The sequence below is a fragment of the Lithobates pipiens genome, unplaced genomic scaffold (assembly GCF_037356315.1).
Source record: "Lithobates pipiens isolate NorthernLeopardFrog02 unplaced genomic scaffold, aLitPip1_a1.2 Scaffold_8, whole genome shotgun sequence".
NCBI lineage: Eukaryota > Metazoa > Chordata > Amphibia > Anura > Ranidae > Lithobates > Lithobates pipiens.
The window spans coordinates 14,049,563-14,068,289 of NW_027507903.1; the positions used below are offsets into that span (position 1 = coordinate 14,049,563).

Consider the following 18,727-nt stretch of genomic DNA (forward strand, 5'->3'; position numbering starts at 1 on the left):
TCTTTCTGCCAGCCCTGACCAATCACTGCCAGGAAGAAAGACAGATATCTGGACAGATCAAGAGCTGTTCAGGTTGACACTGTTCCCCCTATGTTGGAAGGGTACAATAGGATCTAAACTGGTTTTCTAACCTTTACATTCAAACAAAAGCCTACCTGACCTCAAAGACTTAAAGTGGTTGTAAACCCCATTCGTGAAATCTGACCTAAGCACATATATCCGTAGTGCTTACTTATCTCTCTCCAAAGCTCTGAGAGACATTTCTTTCTGCTGCTCCGTTCCTCTGTTATCATAATGAGTCACTTCTGAGAAGTTCTCTGACACATGAGATAACAGCAGCTGAAAATTTGTGTCGGGGAGGGAGCTTAGAGTTAGGTAAGAAGAGAGCTTGTCTATTCAGACTACAGCCCTGCATGTTCCTTCGTTCCTCTGGAGTGGGGGAATGTGCCTTTCCTCCAATCAGCTCTCACACACTGTAAGCCCAAACTTCCCACCCACTGCTGAAAGAGAAAGAAATATTTCTAACAAGATCTGCACTTTCCAAAGAATGTAGAAAGGGAAAGACAGAAGATATACATGCAAAACTTATGTAGGAGGATTTGTTTCATCTCTGTGTATCATCTGAGGCTGTTCACATCACTGGATATATATGAGGGTTTACATCCACTTTGAAGAAGTCACCCAATTCAGCCAACTATGATCAGCTTAGGTGTGCACAATTCACATAATTTGCCACCGTCTCAGTATATATACACTGATCAGCCATACCATTATGACCATCCACCATAACATTATGACCACCCACCTAATACCGAGTAGGTTCTCCTTTTGCTGCCCAAATAGCCTTGACCCGTTGAGGCATTGAGTTTACTAGATCTCTACAGGTATGCAGTGGTATCTGCCTCCAATGGCTTGCCTTCTTCCCATACTGTATCCTTGTGCCATCTCTTTCCCAGGTAAGCAACACACACCCAGCCAGCCACATAATGTAAAAGAAAATGTTATTCATCAAACCGGGCCACCTTCTTCTATTGCGCCGTGGTCCAGTTCTGATGTTCACGTGCCCATTGTAGATTCTTTTTTCTGTGATCAGCATGGGCACCCTGACCAGTCTGCAGCTATGCAGCCCCATACACAACAAACTGTGTTACTCTGTGTGTTCTGACACCTTTCTAATGGAAACAGCATTAATGTTTTCAGCAATTTAAACTCCAGTAGCTATTCTATTGGATCGGACTACACAGGCCAGCCTATGCTCCCCACGTGCATCAATGAGTCTTGGCCACCCATTATCCTGTCACCAGTTGCCCAGTTTTCCTTCCTTGGACCACTTTTGGCCAGGCCACTGCAGACCTGGAACATTCCACAAAAGCTGCAGTTCTGGAGTTGCTCTGACCTAGTCATCTAGCCATTACAATTTGGCCCTTGTCAAAATCGTTTAAATCCTTATATTTGCCAATTTTTTTCTGCTTTTGAACACATCAACTTCAGGTACAACACGTTGACGTGCTGCCTAATATATCCCACCCACTTTCAGGTGCCATTGTAACAAGATACTGTAATCTGTTTATATTGTCATAAACAGTATCTACAACCAAACTTTTTGTTTTATTTGGATAGAGTGTAGAAGGTGTAGAACCCCTGCCATTTTTTCCCCGCTTGGAAGACTTACCCTCTCTTTGTCCTGGTGGCCATTGTCCTCATCAGGACAAAGAGTGATCAGAAATCTAAAACATTACAATTGTCACCTGAATAGGAAGTGAGTAGAAATCTTCCCATGCATAATCCTGTTCTGGTGAAGCCTGACTAGGCCGAGATTTTCATTAATCTACTTTCTGTTTTTGGAATGGTAATGAGAAGAAATTTGTGACCCCATACAAATAAATGAAGGGTGCCACTTCAGGCTTGAATAGGTCCTTATATGCTGACAACCACTGAGATTGTAGGCAGGGAAAGCACCCATCTCAGCTCCATAGAAGTCAACGAGGAAGGAAAAGAAATGGCAGGAGCCACACATCAAGCTAAATCCTCATGTGATGAGTGGAGGCAGCCTCAGCATAGACTCTGTCCATGCCACAGCTGACATGTTTTGTCCCACCCACAGGGCTTAGTAATGGGAAAGGAAGCCCCCATGAATTGGGTGGGACGAAACATGTTGGATTTTTGGCCAGGATGAACCTACTTCAACTAAGTTTTTTTTTTTGACGTGCTGCTCCTGGGACTTCTTTTCATTCCTCAATGAGAGGAAATTTGCCCAATGGGACACAGAGTGTAAAAAAAAAGCCTGGCAGTTCCTCTCTATCCAAATAAAAATTAAAAATGGGTATAAGTAATTTTATGTTTTGTGATTACCAATGGCTTTATTGTTTTTTTTTTTTTTTTTACATAAACATGGAATCTTTATACACGAAAATGCTTCTGAAATAAGGCTCAAATATAGTAACCCACAGGAACAAATCAGATTTCAGATTTTGCTGACCTATCCCAAGTAGACTAAGCCCCTGTACACACGGTCGGAGATTCTGCCAACCAAATCCATCGGATTTTGTCCGTCGGATTTAGTCCGACAGATTGTGTCCGAAACTGTTGCATACACACGGTCGGACTAAGTTGTCGAAAAATCCGATCTTTCAGAACGTGATTACGTAATTTCGTTACGATGGGACTACATTCAGGCTAGTAGCCAATAGCTTTGATGTAGGAATTTGATCTGAGCACGCGTGGCACTTGGTCCGATCAAAATTCGCTACACATGATCGGAGTATGTCCGATCGAACCAGTTGGTCAGGAAATATTTCCAACATGTTGGAAAATTGGGTCAGACGGATATTCGGACGGAATCAGTCTGATGCATATCACACACAGTCGGATTATCCGACGACACGGTCCGATAGGACACATTCCGACGGATTCTCCGACCGTGTGTACAAGGGCTAAAATGGTTTCGTTATGGTGACTATACTTTGCACATCATCCTAGCTCTTTGAGCTATTTTCTCCAGCAGACCTGAGGGTGTTTTTCTATTAACAGTATATACATTTATTTATTTCAAGTTTCTTGGCTTTTGTGGTCTAGTCCCTCAGAGCCTTCAGAAGATTTCATAATATACAGTAAAAAACATAATAGATTTCTTTACTGCAAAAATATTGGATTTACATGAACTTTAGCTAGTTTGGTCCTCAAGCTGTGCCAGCAGGATTTTAAAGAGTAAAGTGCTAAAGCAGTTTGCATTTCATTCTATCTTCACGTTCTTCCACTTTCTATACATTTACTAAAATGGAACACTTCTCCTTTGCAGTGCCATCAGTTCTTTCTGCTTTTCTTTCTGCTTATCAGTCCCTATATCTGATGCGTTTGAGATATTTCTAGGCTCCTGGTCCTTTATCTCTTGAAGAACTTCAGAGGCTTCTTGAAGTTGGGTCATCAGATCATTTAGAATTGTTTCTGGATTACATTCCACCCCATTTCCTTCTGCAGTCTTTCCAAGTTGTCCCTTCAAGATCTGGTTTAGCAGAGTCTTTGTTCTCTCCTTTCCACAGGCTAGCTTCATCTCCACTTGATCGAAATGGTCTTTAGTTAGATGTAGCATGGTGCTGTCCTTATCTGATGTTGGAGATAAGAGGTCTCCCAAGGAAGACGCTTTCATTTTACCTTTAATGTGATGTGTTTGCGTTGTCACGTGGCCAGTTTTCTTTTTGTGTTTTACATATCTGAACTTCTTCTCATCAGTTGGTTGTGTAGTATTGTGTTCTTGGATGTCACTTGTTGGTGAATGTTTCTTCGCCATCTCATTTTTGTCTTCATCCTTATTGCTGTTACATATACCATCTGCAGATGTCCCCTGAAGAGCTCCTTCATCTGTGTCATCATCATTCAGATATTGAGACGACCTCTTACGCTCTTCTTGAAGGCTATTTGAGAGACTTCTTAACTCCTCTGCTTGTAAGTCTTCTAATGACTCTGCTTGAAGTGGAATTGATGGTTGTTCCAGGTCATCAGACCCAAAGTCAACTAAGTTCTCTTTGCTTCCTCTCTCATCTGACACCGTGTCCTCTTTCTCCTCCAAGTCTGATGATGAACCAACCCACTTAATCGTCATTTTCTCAGAAAGAATTTTCGGAGGTGGTTTGGGAGGAGAACTCATCACTTCATTTAGATTTTCTTTGCTCTCACTTTGAAGAACCTTGACTGCTAAATTTTCTTCCATGCTTGTCTGTTCATTTTCAGACTTTAGCTTCTCACGGGCATAAACATCTTCTTTAAGTTTTTTCGAAGGAGGAGCTGGTGCTGGAGGTGCTCGATCTTTGCTGTCTGTTGTGTCTGGAATGGTAGTCTCCAAAGTTGGGGGAGGATTTGGTTTTGTGGGTGGCATAGGGATCTTTACAGGTTCTTTTTGAGGTTCTGGTTGTGCTTCCTTAGGCTTGGGCATTGGTGGAACTATTGTTAATATTCCAGTGTCCAGCGATTCCAGACCCAACCTTAGGGAGTCATCGTTAGCTGCCTCTGCCACCTGAGTAAGATAGTTAAAAAAATCTGTTAGAAGTTATAAAGACAAAATGTCAACAACTGTATACATGTCTGAAATTACACATACATCCTCAGGTTACTTCACTAGAAAGTGATAATGAACACTACCAACTAATGGGGGTATTGGTTAATACGCCATGTTACTTAGTAAGGTTGAATAAAGACACCAGTCCATCCAGTTCAACCTGAGTGTCTACAATTGTCCCTATCCCTGTACATTGTACACTCACATTGGTCCCTACCCTCAAGGAGCCCTCAATCCAAGGTCCTCATTCACATACTAGGGCCAATTTTTGGACAGAAGCCAATTAACCTACCTGCATGTCTTTGGAGTGTGGGACGAAACCGGAGTACCCGGAGGAAACCCACGCAGGCACAGGGAGAACATGAAAACTCCAGGCAGGTAGTGTCGTAGTTGGCATTCCAACCAGCGACCCTTATTACTGCTAGGTGAGAGTGCTAACCACTACACCACTGTGCCGTCCTCCATGTTGCATGTTGGGAAATCAAATTCTTCACTCATTGGTGCAGTAGAGTAAGAGCACTTGCTACTTCCAGAAATAGAGGGGAAATCTCCCAAATGGATGCACAAGTTCCGGTGACCCTGCTGACAAACAGGGATTCCCCCACTTTGGAGGGATTTCCTCTCACTTCCTGTTTTGGCTGTGGGACAGGAAGTGAAGGTTAATTTCCCCAAGGGAGAAATGACAAAAACAACTGGTTTCATTGTCAAAGTTTAGCCTGCAGTTTCCTGCCTGTGGATTTATTATCCTCTTTGCTGCAGTAGCTCTGCTAGACCTCTGATTCTATTCACATGTGTTGTTTGGCTTCTGTGTTCACCTATGGGCATAGCCTGCTACTCTGTGGGTTTATATTCCTTTCCCTTCTATAACTGCCTAGCCCGCCTTCCAGTTTGGTTCCATATATAAGACATGCTCGGTGCAGCTCGCATTGCCTGAGAAACTTCCTAGTTTCTCTAAGTTCCTGGTTTGCTTTTCTTTACTTGTATTTTGTGTCAGGCTTGTCTGCCGCCTGCCCTGACCTTGGCACATTTCTCAGATCCTCTTCTGTCTCCTGCCATCTGTACTCTGCACAGGTGAGTGGTCTCCGTATTCTCAGCTGGGCGTACCAGGGGGCCACAACCTGGTTCCAGCTCCAGGTCCATCCCCACCAACAGGGACCCGGTTAAAAAAGTAGGCTGGTGCTTAGACTCCACACCCTGGGGAACCCTGAGCTGGTGTTCTATAGGGGCTCATAAGTCACACTTACCTCATCTATCATTCCGTTCGGCGTCCCCTGCGTCTCTTCCTCCTCTGAATCACGGCAGTTTTCACTGTGTGTCTCCTCCCTCCTCCTCATAGGCGACCAATAGGATTGCTTCTCCCTTCGCCCAATTGGGTGAAGGGTCTCAGAACCCGCTTCCTGATTGGCGAGGAGACTCAGGAAGACAATAGCGATATATATTCATTCGCTATTGTCACAACTGGGTGGGCTTGGGGCACGGCGCTCTGCGCCCCGAGCCCACCCTTTTTTGAAGCCAATTAGAGCCTCTGGCTCTAATCATGTGCTTCAAAAAGAAAAAACCCCTATTGAAATCCATGCGTCTGGTGCCCCACATGTAGATTAGGGGGCCGGATGCACGGATAGGGGAGCGACGTCCATGCGCCCTGCATTATGGCCAATGCTAATATGAACACAGAATTAAACCAAAAATTAAAATGAGCTATCTCTGTGCCAACCAATTAGATAGGGGAAAAGGGATATTGCTGCATGCACTGAAAGGGGTTATTCAGACCAAAAAAGGAAAAACAAATGAGGTGTTGAGGTGAGAAAATTAGGCTATATTAATACAAAGCAAAGGAATGCATATAATTTATATGCCATGGCTGCAGTGTTGAAGGAACTAGAGATCACAGTCTGTCTATATAAAAACTCCTTCTAGTGCGAGAATATTCAAATACATTAATATAAATATAAATAAAGTATCTGATTCAATTAAATCGCGAAAAACAATCCAAAAAAGTTCATAAAAAACTCAACATAAATGTCCATGTAAACACTGTAGACCAAACAAAATTTACATCCTTTTTTTCCCACAAATAGAGCTTTCTTTTGGTGGTATTTGATCACCTCTGCGGTTTTTATTTTTTGCGCTATAAACAAAAATAGAGCGACAATTTAAAAAAAAATGCAATATTTTTAAATTTTTGCTATAATAAATATCCCCAAAAAAAACAAAAAAAAACATTTTTTTTCCTCAGTTTAGACCGATACGTATTCTTCTACATATTTTTGGTAAAAAAAAAAAAAAACGCAATTAGGTTTGCGCAAAAGTTATAGCATTTACAAAATAGGGGATAGTTTTATAGCATTTTTATTATTATATTTTTTTTTACTAGTAATGGCGCCGATCAGCGATTTTTATTGTGACTGCGACATTATGGCGGACACATCGGACATTTTGTACACATTTTTGGGACCATTGTCATTTATACAGCAATCAGTGCTATTTAAATGCAAATGTTAAAGCGGAGGTCCACCTTAAAGTGGACCTTCCGCTCATCGGAACCCTCCCCCCCTCCGGTGCCACAATCGGCACCTTTCAGGGGGGAGGGGGGTGCAGTTACCTGGATAATCCAGGTAACTGCACCCACTTCCGGGACAGCTCTCTGCGGAAATGGGCGTAACTTACTCCCCTTTCCGCAAGTGCCCGCCCCTTCCTGCAAGTGCCCCGCTGCCTGCTGGGAAACACACAGCTCCCAGAGGCAGCGGGGAGCGTCCTTATTGCGCAGCGCAATTCGCGCATGCGCAGTAGGGAACCGGGAAATGAAGCCGAAAGGCTCCATTTCCTGATTCCCATACCCAAGATGGCGGCGGCAGGACCCGACAGACGACCTAGCGATCGGCTTCGGGTGCCGACATCGCGGGCGCGCTGGACAGGTAAGTGTCACTATTTTAAAAGTCAGCAGCTGCAGTATTTGTAGCTGCTGGCTTTTAAAAAAAAAAAAAAAACGCGGAGTCCCGGTGGACTCCCGCTTTAAGTGTAAATGACACTGGCAGTGAAGGAGTTAACCACTAGGGGGCGAGGAGGGGTTATGTATGACGTTATGTGTTTTTTTTTATTGTAGGGGGGTGTGGCCTGGCATGTGACATCACTGATCGTCTTTCCCTATAACAGAGAACAGACGATCGGTGACAGCCACAGTAGGAAGTACAGGGAGAGGTTTGTTTACACAGACCTCTCCTCATTCTTCAGCTCTGTGACCCGATCGTGGGACACCAGCGGCGATCGGGTCCGCTGGTCCTGCGGCCATGGTCACGGAGCTCAGGACCGGGTCGGGAGCGTGCCGCCGGCGCGCTCCTGACCCACGGTTGGGCACTTAAAGAGCAACGTACCTGTACGTGCTTGCGCCCAGCCTTGCCATTCTGCCAACGTATATGTGCAGGAGGCGGTCCTTAAGTGGGTAACCTTACAGCAGTAAGGTAAGGGGACACCCATCCACTTTATTAGCGGAGCAGGAGAAAGAAAAAATCACCCATCACCAGTAGTGCACTACCTAGCAGCACCAGCACTTTATTTGTAAACATTTTGGTCACTTGAAGTTTGTACATCTTTTGCGTTGTTTGCACGGACATTTATTGGCACCTGCACTTTATATGCGTTATTTTGGATCACTACAATTTTGCACTTTATATTTCTTGCAGTGTTTACATGGACATTTATGTTGAGTTTTTTATGAACTTTTTTGGATTGTTTTTCTCGATTTAATTGAATCAGATACTTTATTTATATTTGATATTAATGTATTTTAATATTCTCGCACTAGAAGGAGTTTTTATATAGACAGACTGTGATCTCTATTTCCTAAAACACTGCAGCCACGGCATATAATTTATATGTATTCCTTTGCTTTGTATTAATATAGCCTAATTTTCTCACCTCCACACCCCTCCCCCCCAACCCTACCACCCCCCCTCCCCCCCCCACACTTTTTCATATAGCGCAGCACTACTCTATTGAACACAGAATTATCTGTTTATAATAGTTCTTTATGTAAAAATAAATGTATCAACTTTTTTTTTATGAAATGCAGATTGAATGATGAACTCCAGGCAAAGGACCAAAGCCATACAATTTGCTGGCAAGGGTACAAAGAAGCAAAGAGCGGCGAGAGGTGCGGGCTGAGCTCTCTGCCTCTTCTGTACTCTTGCTGGCAAATCAAAAAGCTGACCTGACCGCGTCCTACCAACCGATGACGTCATGGGTTGCTAAGGACTTGCCAGCTAGAGTACAGAGGGGATGGGGGTGGAGCTCTCTGCCTGCTCCCTACACAGGAGCTAACAGAGGATCGCTCAGATCAGACTGTTGCCGCGGAACCCCTGAGGACCCCTCATGGCACCCGTTTGAGAAGCATCGGGTTAAGCAATACACATTTAGGGTCCAAACCCACTTGCTTAAAAAAAAACGTTGCTTCTAGAGGAGTTTAGCGTTTTTCCTGTAGAAGCAGCTAATGTTATCCCATGGGGCCATGCACATTAGGACATTTAGAGGCATATTGTAAAAAACCCTTCTGGTTTGCATTTTTAAGAAGAGTTTTCTGGCAAAAAAAAAAAAAAAAGGTTAAACAATCCCAAATGTTTCTATGGCGGCATGACGAATGACGGCTACAGCGCGGATCTGCTTTGCTGGGAGGCCGCCAATAGACGTCCTCCCCTTTGCACGCTCCCCGCATGCCCTGCCAATGAGACCGTCAATGAGACTCGGGTGATCACAGACCGGGTCGATCCCCGCCCCTTACCATGTGATCAGCTGTCAGCCAATGACAGGTGATCATGTGATGTAAACAGAAGATCGGTAACAGCGTGTGGAGAAAAAAAGCCGCTCGCCAGCTTCTGTTGAAGGGACATCGGTCCCTCATATGTGCCCACCGGTACTGCCTGTCAGTGCCACCTGCCAGCCCCACAAATCAGTGCCCACAGTGCCAAAAATCAGTGCCCACCAATACATAAGTGCCAACAATCAGTGCCACCTATCAATGGCTACAAGTGCCACCTATCAGTACCCACCAGTGGTGCCAATCAGTGCCTCAGTGCCACCTAGCAGTGCTGCTTATCAGTGTCACCTACCAGTGCCCATCACTGTCACCCATCAGTGTCAATCTCTGCCACCCATCAGTGCCAGCTATCAGTACCACCTATCAGTGCCATCTATTAGTGCCCTTCAGTGCCACCTATCAATGCCCTTCCATACCTCCCCTCAGTGTCCACCAATGCCACCTATCAGTGCCCACCAGTGCCACCTCATCATTGCCCATCTGTGCTGCCTTATCAGTGCCCTTCAGTGCAGCCTATAAGTACCCATCAGTGTAACCTCATCAGCGTACATCAATGAAGGAGAAAAATTACCTGTTTGCAAAATTTATTAACAAAATAAAAAACGATTTTGTATTTTTTTTTTCGGTCTTTTTACATTTTTTTAACAAAAGGTGATAAAATACCACCAAAAGAAAGCTCTATTTGTGGGAAAAAAATTATAAAAATGTCATTTGGGGTGCAGTGTTACATGACCACGCAATTGTCCTTCCTTCCACCTGGCTGCATCCACCCTGTCCTCCCCTAAGACCCGGATTGGCCATAGGGCAAACCGGGCACTTGCCCGGTGGGCCGCGGCCGCCGGGGCCGCCAGGCTGCAAGTTTTTGCGGGGCTTGAGCTGGTGCCTCTGCTCGGCTGCCCGGCTGCTTAGCCATTGGCGCTGGGGGGAGGAGCTAGATGAGACTCCTTCGGCTTCTGCGTGGCCGCCTGTACAGGTCAGCCGTCGGTACAGGGAGGAGGAGCCAGAGCAGACACCTTGGAGCCGGTGAAAATGTGAGTTCAGCCCCCCCCCGTAAACTGCATAGGAGGAGGGCTGGGGGCAGCTGCATATAGAAGAATACTTCTCTCCATCTTCCTCCTGCAGTAGCGGAACGCCTGCGAGAGGGAGAGGAGAAGCATTCAGAGACTGCAGGAGGAGGATGGAGAGAATTATTCTTCTTTATGCAGCCGCCCCCACCGCTCCTCCTATCCTGCTTCTCTCTGCTGCTCCCCCCTGGGCACTCCACGGCACCCATACTCTCTGCCATCGCGTGCTCTCTGCCACCCCCCATGCTCTCCACCACCCCCCATACTCTCCACCTCCCCCCATGTTCTCCACGGCACGCATACTCTCTGCCATCCCCCCATATTTTCCACCTCCCCCATGCTCTCTGCCACCCCCCCATGCTCTCTGTCACCCCCCCATGCTCTCTACCACCCCCCATGCTCTCCACCTCCTCCCCATGCTCTCCACCTCCCCCCCATACTCTCCACCTCCCCCCCATGCTTTCTGCCACCCCCCATGCTCTCCACCTCCCCCCCTCCCCCATGCACTCTGCCACCCCCCATGCTCTCCACCTCCCCCATGCTCTCTGGCCACCCTCCCTGTGCTCTCTCCCCACCCCCCGTGCGCTCCGCCACCCCCATGCTCTCCGCCATCCCCCCATGCTCTCCGCCACCCCCCCATGCTCTCCACCTCCCCCCATGCTCTCCGCCACCTCCCCCCATGCTCTCCGCCACCCCCCCATGCTCTCTGCCACCTCCCCCATGCTCTCCGACACCTCCCCCATGCTCTCCGCCACCCTCCCTGTGCTCTCCACCACCCTCCCTGTGCTCTCTGCACACCCCCCGTGCGCTCCGCTGCCCCCCCATGCTCTCCACCTCCCCCCATGCTCTCCGCCACCTCCCCCCATGCTCTCCGCCACCCCCTCATGCTCTCCGCCACCTCCCCCATGCTCTCCACCACCTCCCCCATGCTCTCTGCCACCCTCCCTGCGCTCTCTGCACACCCCCCGTGCGCTCCGCCGCCCCCCCATGCGCTCCGCCACCCCCCGTGCTCTCCGCCACCCCCCGTGCTCTCTGCCACCCCCCGTGCTCTCTGCCACCCCCCCATGCTCTCCGCCGCCCTTCCTGTGCTCTCCACCTCCCCACATGCTCTCCACTGCCCCCCTGTGCTCTCCACCTCCCCCTATGCTCTACGCTGCCCCCCTGTGTTCTCAAGGTTCTTCCTTGTGCTCTCCAACCCCCCATGCTCTTTCCTGGTCCCACCTCACCCCCTCCACCTCTCAGGGGATCTGTCAGGGGTGGACAGTGGGGAAGGGGCCGGTTAACATGTCATGGGCTGCTCAATGCAAAATGCCCGGGCCTATTTTTTGTCCCAGTCTGGGCCTGCCTCCCCTCCATTTGGCTGCAACCACCAATAATTTTTTAAGACACTGTGTATTTATATGTGTGTGTATATATAATTGCATTTTATAGTTGCCCCCCCCTACTTTTGTCTCTGTCCCCCCATGTGCCCCCGCTAAATATGAAATCTGGAGACGCCACTGTCTCTCACTGCCCCCCTGCATCACTGCATTTCTGCATCTAAAAGAAGACTGTGCAGGGGCAGGCAGCAGAGAGATGACATCATCTCTCACTGCCCACCCTCACTCTGGGACAACAGGGACACTGTCACTGGCCACTGGCAAGTGACAATCCCCATCTGGCGACAGGCAACTGTGGCAAGTGACAAGCTGCATCTGATAACAGGCGACGTTGGCAAGTGACACGCTCAGGGCTCCCACTGATTCTGCATTATGGTGAGTTGAACTATTTCATTTTATATGACAATGTAATAATAGAAATAATGCGCTTCAATCATCCTGACACCATATTAACCATGGTGCCGTGATGATTGAAGTGCCAACACCAGCCATTGCCCCTACAAATTGCCCGCCAAAAATGTTGGCAGTGCCCCTCCCGAGATTAGACTCTGGATCCGCCCCTGCACCAAAGATGTGGCTACATGGATTCAGACACCTTTCAGTCTACATTTGATCTCTATCACATACCTCTTTGAGGTGGATCCTGGTTGGAGGTCTTCTTTTTGCTGCTCCAACTTTAACTCTGTCCCGGGTCACATGTTCCAAAGAGATTGAAGTGTCTACCGTCACCTACCCAACAAACAAAAAATACAGGTCCTCATTAGGTCATGTTAATGTTGTCCACCATCTTGACCAGCTAAACCACCACTTCACTCATTCTATACTGCTGTAAGTATTGTCAATTACTCCACAAACTCTACAGACCTGGACCATTTATATCCTATTAGACATGTGCATTCGTTTTCGTCCGAATTTCAGCTATTTTCGTTTTAGTTTTGACAAACGATAACGAAAGCACAGAATCCGAAAAACGAAAGATCCGACATAAATAAATGCTTTATTTTCGTTTTGGTTGTTACAACAGTTCGATATAGAAAAGGAGATTCAACGTGACTCTGACAATAACAATCTGTGTCTATAGAACCTGTGGTCGAATGTGCCTAACCTTACCTCTATTAGTCCAAGATTATATAGAGAAAATATTCGACAGAGAAAAAAGATTCTGCAAGTTACTGTCCTAAAAAGTGTATGGGCACCTGGGTCCTGCCACAGGGGACATGTATCAATGCAAATTTTTTTTTTAAAAACGGCAGTTTTTTCGGGAGCAGTGATTTTAATAATGATTAAAGTGAAACAATAAAAGTGTAATATTCCTTTAAATTTCATGGGGGGGGGGGAGGGTGTCTATAGTATGCCTGTGAAGGGGCGCATGTTTCTGGTCCTTAGAACTGTCCCTGCACAAAGTGTCATTTATGCAGGAAAAAAAGTCCTTTAAAATCACTCGCAGCTATTATGACTTGTTGGCTCCGTAATACAGAGAACACTCACTGAAAGTCATTGATAAAAAATAAAAATAAAAAAAAAAGCGTGAGAGTCCCCCAAATTCAATTACCAGGCCCTTCAGGTCTGGTATGGATATTAAAGGGAACCCCGCGTCAAATTTTAAAAAAAATTGACGTGGGGGTCCCCCTAAAAATCCATACCAGACCCTTTATCCGAGCACACAACCTGGCAGGCCGCAGGAAAAGAGGGGGGGACGACAGAGCGGCCCCCCTCCCTCCTGAACCGTACCAGGCCACATGCCCTCAACATTGGGAGGATGCTTTGGGGGTCTGTGACCCCTCAAAGAACCTTGTCCCCATGTTGATGAGGACAAGGGCCTCATCCCCACAACCGTGGCCGGTGGTTGTGGGGGTCTGCGGGCAGGGGGGCTTATCAGAATCTGGAAGCCCCCTTTAACAAGGGGACCCCCAGATCCGAAAAAACTCCCGAAAAAAACTGCAGTTTTTAAAACTTTTTTTTGCATTGATACATGTCCCCTGGGGTAGGACCCAGGTCCCCAAACACTTTTTAGGACAGTAACTTGCATATTAGCCTTTAAAATTAGTACTTTCGATTTTGAATGTTGGAGTCCCATAGACTTTAATAGGGTTCTAAAGTTCACACGAAGTATGCTATATACTAGCTCCGTCGAATCTTCTTTATACATTCGACAGACACCATAAGCCTTCAAAGACAGATTCGACCGTAATTCATGTGGATTTTCGTTCGGACGAATGCAATTTTTGAACGAAAAACAAAATAAATAAAAATGAATTTCGGGAGTAACTAAATAAATTTATTTTTCGGACGAAAACGAAATTCCGAAACGAAAAATATTTTACTCTGCACATGTCTATATCCTATACAAATCTTCAATATTTGTCAACTTCAGCAGTCTACAAACATTATTCCTGCCACTGTCAGCAACAGTGGGGCATAGTTACTGACACCAACAATGAGGCACTACTCCTCCCCCTGACACCAATGATGGGGCACTATTCCTCCCACTGATACCAATGATGGGGCACTATTCCTCCCCCTGACACCAATGATGGGGCACTATTCCTCCCAATGATACCAATGATGGGGCACTATTCCTTCCAATGATACCAATGATGGGGCACCATTCCTCCCACTGATACCAATGATGGGGCACTATTCTTCCCACTGATACCAATGATGGGGCACTATTCCCCCCCCCCCTGATACCAATGATGGGACACTATCCCTCCCCCTGATACCAATGATGGGGCACTATTCCTTTCCCTGATAGCAATGATGGGGCACTATTCCTTTCCCTGATACCAATGATGGGGCACTATTCCTCCCCCTGATACCAATGATGGGCATCATTCCTCCCCCTGATACCAATGATGGGGCATCATTCCTCCTGCTGATACTAATGATGAGGAACTATTCCTCCCATTGATACCAATGATGGGGTACTATTCCTCTCACTGATACCAATGATAGGGCACTATTCCTCCCACTGACACCAATGATGGGGCACTATGCCTCCCACTGACACCAATGATGGGGCACTATTCCTCCCACTGATACCAATGATGGGACACTATTCCTCCCACTGATACCAATGATATGGCACTATTCCTCCCACTGATACCAATGATGGGACACTATTCCTCCCACTGATACCAATGATGTGGCACTATTCCTCCCACTGATACCAATGATGGGGCACTATTCCTCCCCCTGATACCAATGATGGGCATCATTCCTCCCCCTGATACCAATGATGGGGCATCATTGCTCCTGCTGATACTAATGATGAGGAACTATTCCTCCCATTGATACCAATGATGGGGCACTATTCCTCTCACTGACACCAATGATAGGGCACTATTCCTCCCACTGACACCAATGATGGGGCACTATGCCTCCCACTGACACCAATGATGGGACACTATTCCTCCCACTGATACCAATGATGGGACACTATTCCTCCCACTGATACCAATGATGTGGCACTATTCCTCCCACTGATACCAATGATGGGACACTATTCCTCCCACTGATACCTATGATGGGGCACTATTCCTCCCACTGATACCAATGATGGGACACTATTCCTCCCACTGATACCAATGATGGGACACTATTCCTCCCACTGATACCTATGATGGGGCACTATTCCTCCCACTGATATTCCTCCCAATGATGGGGAATTGTTCCTCTAAGAGCCCTTTCACATTGAAAGCACGGGGGCGTCTGTAAAGCGCGGCTAAAACTAGAAGAGTTTTATCGTCATTTTAGAGGTGCATTTTTAATGTTCCATTTTTCATTTCTATTTTTAATTTTTATAATTGTATTTATTTTAGTATTATTAATTATTTGTATTTTATTTTATATATATATATATATATATATATCTTGTTTTCTTTAGCACTGGCATGTGTTCCTGAAAACAGCACCCCCCCCCCCCATTCTGTTTTTGACACCCCCTTAACAGGCAGAATTAGGACACCCCAGGCACAATATTTAAAGGAATTAGAAATTTTTTATTTCTACTTTAACTTTTATAATTTTGTTTTTTATTTTATTGTTTTCAATAATTTTTATTTTATTATTTTTAATTATTATTTATTTATAGCTACGTAAACAGTCAACGCTATTTAAATCCTGTATAATAATCATACATTTATTTTTTATTTTTTTTATTTGAACTATTTACATTTTTCATGTTTAAAAAAAATCAATGCATCTGACCCTGATTGGAATTTTTTATTTTTCTATTTTTATTATTATTCTATTTTTTGACACCTCCTTGCTTATTAGCCCAGAAAACGGGTGTTTTTAATTGAACTGATTTGGCTCCCATTGACTTTAATGGGGATTAGGTTTAGCATACAACAAACTTCCTTAATGCCCTGTACACACGGTCGGACATTCCAACGACAAAATCCGTCAGATTTTTTCCAACGGATTTTGGCCCAATCTCATCTTGCATACACACGGTCGCACAAAGTTGTCGGAAAATGCGATCGTTCAGAATGAGGTGACGTACAACATGTACGACGGGACTATAAAGAGGGCCAGTAGCCAATAGCTTTTGTCTTGTAATTTATTCTGAGTGCGCATGGCACTTTGTGCGTCGGAATTATCTACACGCGATCGGAATTTAAACGATTGAATTTTGTTGTCGGAAAATTTATATCCTGCTCTCAAATTTTGTGTGTTGGAAATTTCCGACGGAAAAAGTCAGATGGAGTCCACACAATGTTGGAATTTCCGACAACACAATCCGATCGCACATTTTCCGTCGGAAAGTCCGACCGTGTGTACAGGGCATAACAGTGCTTGAACTGAACCCAGGGCAGTAGGGCTCATCCCCCGTTCTTCACCCAACAGACCAGTGTGAACTGCCCGTACCTCATCTAGGACCTTGTTTTTCCCCCGGTTTATGCCCTCGTTCAAGGCTTGGATCCATGCGTCTCGTTCCTCTGCATTTCTGGCCAGAAATTTGACCTCTTGCACCTAGGACATATTAACATTAAAGTGATTGTAAACTCAGATTTTTTTTTATTAATTTTTTTAATAACAAACATGTTATACTTACCTGCTCTATGTAATGGTTCTGCACAGAGCAGCCCCGATCCTTCTCTTCTCGGGGTCCCTCGCCGGTGCTCCTGGCTCCTCCCCCTTGTGGAGTGCCCACCATAGCAAGTTGCTCTCTCCTGAGCTGGCACACAGAGCCCAGTTCAGCCTCCCCCCCATCTCTTGCGCCCTCCCCACAACCAATGGCTCCCGCTGCTGTCTTTGAGCCAATGAGGAAGGAGAGAGCCAAGAGAGACGCCGCTCTTGTGCACATCTCTGGATCGTGGTCGGACTCAGATCAGTATGGGGGGGGGGGAGTTGTACGCAACAGATTTTTATTTTAATGCATTAAGGTAAAAAAAAAAATTCAGCCTTTAGAACCACTTTAGTGAGTGTTCATTTATCAGAAATGTGCAATAACTGAATGCAGATGGGAGGAAGAAGTTGATTACAAGCATCATTATACTGAATTCTTGCAACACACGTCCCAAAAAAAAGTCGCTGCTTGTGATTGCTCCACATCAGACTTTCCCCGTCCGCTGCTGGCAATGGGCCTTGCTGGTAGACTTTATACTGTATGACATTATCAGTCACACTTTACTTAATCCACTTCCTTCATTAGGATTACTGGAACTGTATGCAAGCAGATACAAAGATCCTAATGGAAATACTTCCTGTTAATGTCACTTGTATATCATTAAAAAAATACAATTAATTAATTTTACGGTGCCTTGAAAAAGTATTCATACCCCTTGAAATTTTCCAAATTGTGTCATGTCACAACCAAAAACGTAAATGTATTTTATTGGGATTTTATGTGAGAGACCAACACAAAGTGGCGCATAATTGTGAAGTGAAAGGAAAATGATAAATGGTTTTCAACATTTTTTTACAAATTAATATGTGGAAAGTGTGGGGGGTACATTTGTATGGCGCCCCCCGGAGTCAATACTTTGTAAAACCGCCTTTCTCAGTAATTACAGCTGCAAGTCTTTTTGAGGATGTCTCTACCAGCTTTAAACATCTAGAGAGGGACATTTTTGCCCATTCTTCTTTGCAACATAGCTCAAGCTCTGTCAGTTTGGATGGAGAGCGTCTGTGAACAGCAGTTTTCAAGTCTTGCCACAGATTCTCAATTGGATTTAGGTCTGGACTTTGACTGGGCCATTCTAACACATAAATATGCTTTGATCTAAACCATTCCATTGTAGCTCTGGTTGTATGTTTCGGATCGTTGTCCTGCTGGAAGGTGAACCTCCACCCCGGTCTCAAGTCTTTTGCAGACTCTAACAGGTTTTCTTCTAAGATTGTCCTGTATTTGTCTCCATCCATCTTCCCATCAACTCTGACCAGCTTCCCTGTCCCTGCTGAAGAAAAGCATCCCCACCACATGATGCTGCCACCACCATGTTTCACGGTGGGGGTGGTGTGTTCAGGGTGATGTGCAGTGTTTTCTGCCACACATAGTGTTTTGCTTTTAGGCCAAAAAGGTAAATTTTGGTCTCATCTGACCAGAGCACCTTCTTCCACATGTTTGCTTTGTCCTCCACATGGCTTCTCACAAACTGCAAACAGGACTTCTTATGGCTTTCTTTCACCAATGTCTTTCTTCTTGTCACTCTTCCATAAAGGTCAGATTTGTGGAGAGCACGACTTATAGTTGTCCTGTGGACAGATTCTCCCCCCTGAGCTGTGGATCTCTGCAGCTCCTCCAGAGTTACCATGGGCCTCTTGGCTGCTTCTCTGATGAATGCTCTCCTTGCCCGGCCGGTCAGTTTAGGTGGACGGCCATGTCTTGGTAGGTTTGCAGTTGTCCCATACTCTTTCCATTTTTGGATGATGGATTGAACAGAGCTCCGTGAGATGTTCAATGCTTGTGATGTTT

The 18,727-nt window shown here is 45.7% G+C and overlaps 1 protein-coding gene across 2 annotated transcripts in view; it reads right to left on the reverse strand.

Moving 5' to 3' along the window:
• Nucleotides 1-2,333: 2,333 nt before the first annotated feature.
• LOC143963502 (pleckstrin homology domain-containing family O member 2-like) overlaps nt 2,334-18,727 on the reverse strand; it is a 97,750-nt gene continuing 81,356 nt past the window's right edge. For both annotated transcript variants that reach the window (XM_077473144.1, XM_077473145.1), the window contains exons 4-6: nt 16,678-16,782; nt 12,433-12,534; nt 2,334-4,510 (exon numbers count right to left, since the gene is read on the reverse strand). In XM_077473144.1, the coding sequence (XP_077329270.1) occupies nt 3,272-4,510; nt 12,433-12,534; nt 16,678-16,782 (1,446 nt within the window). In that variant the 3' untranslated portion in view covers nt 2,334-3,271. The remainder of the gene's footprint in view (nt 4,511-12,432; nt 12,535-16,677; nt 16,783-18,727) is intronic.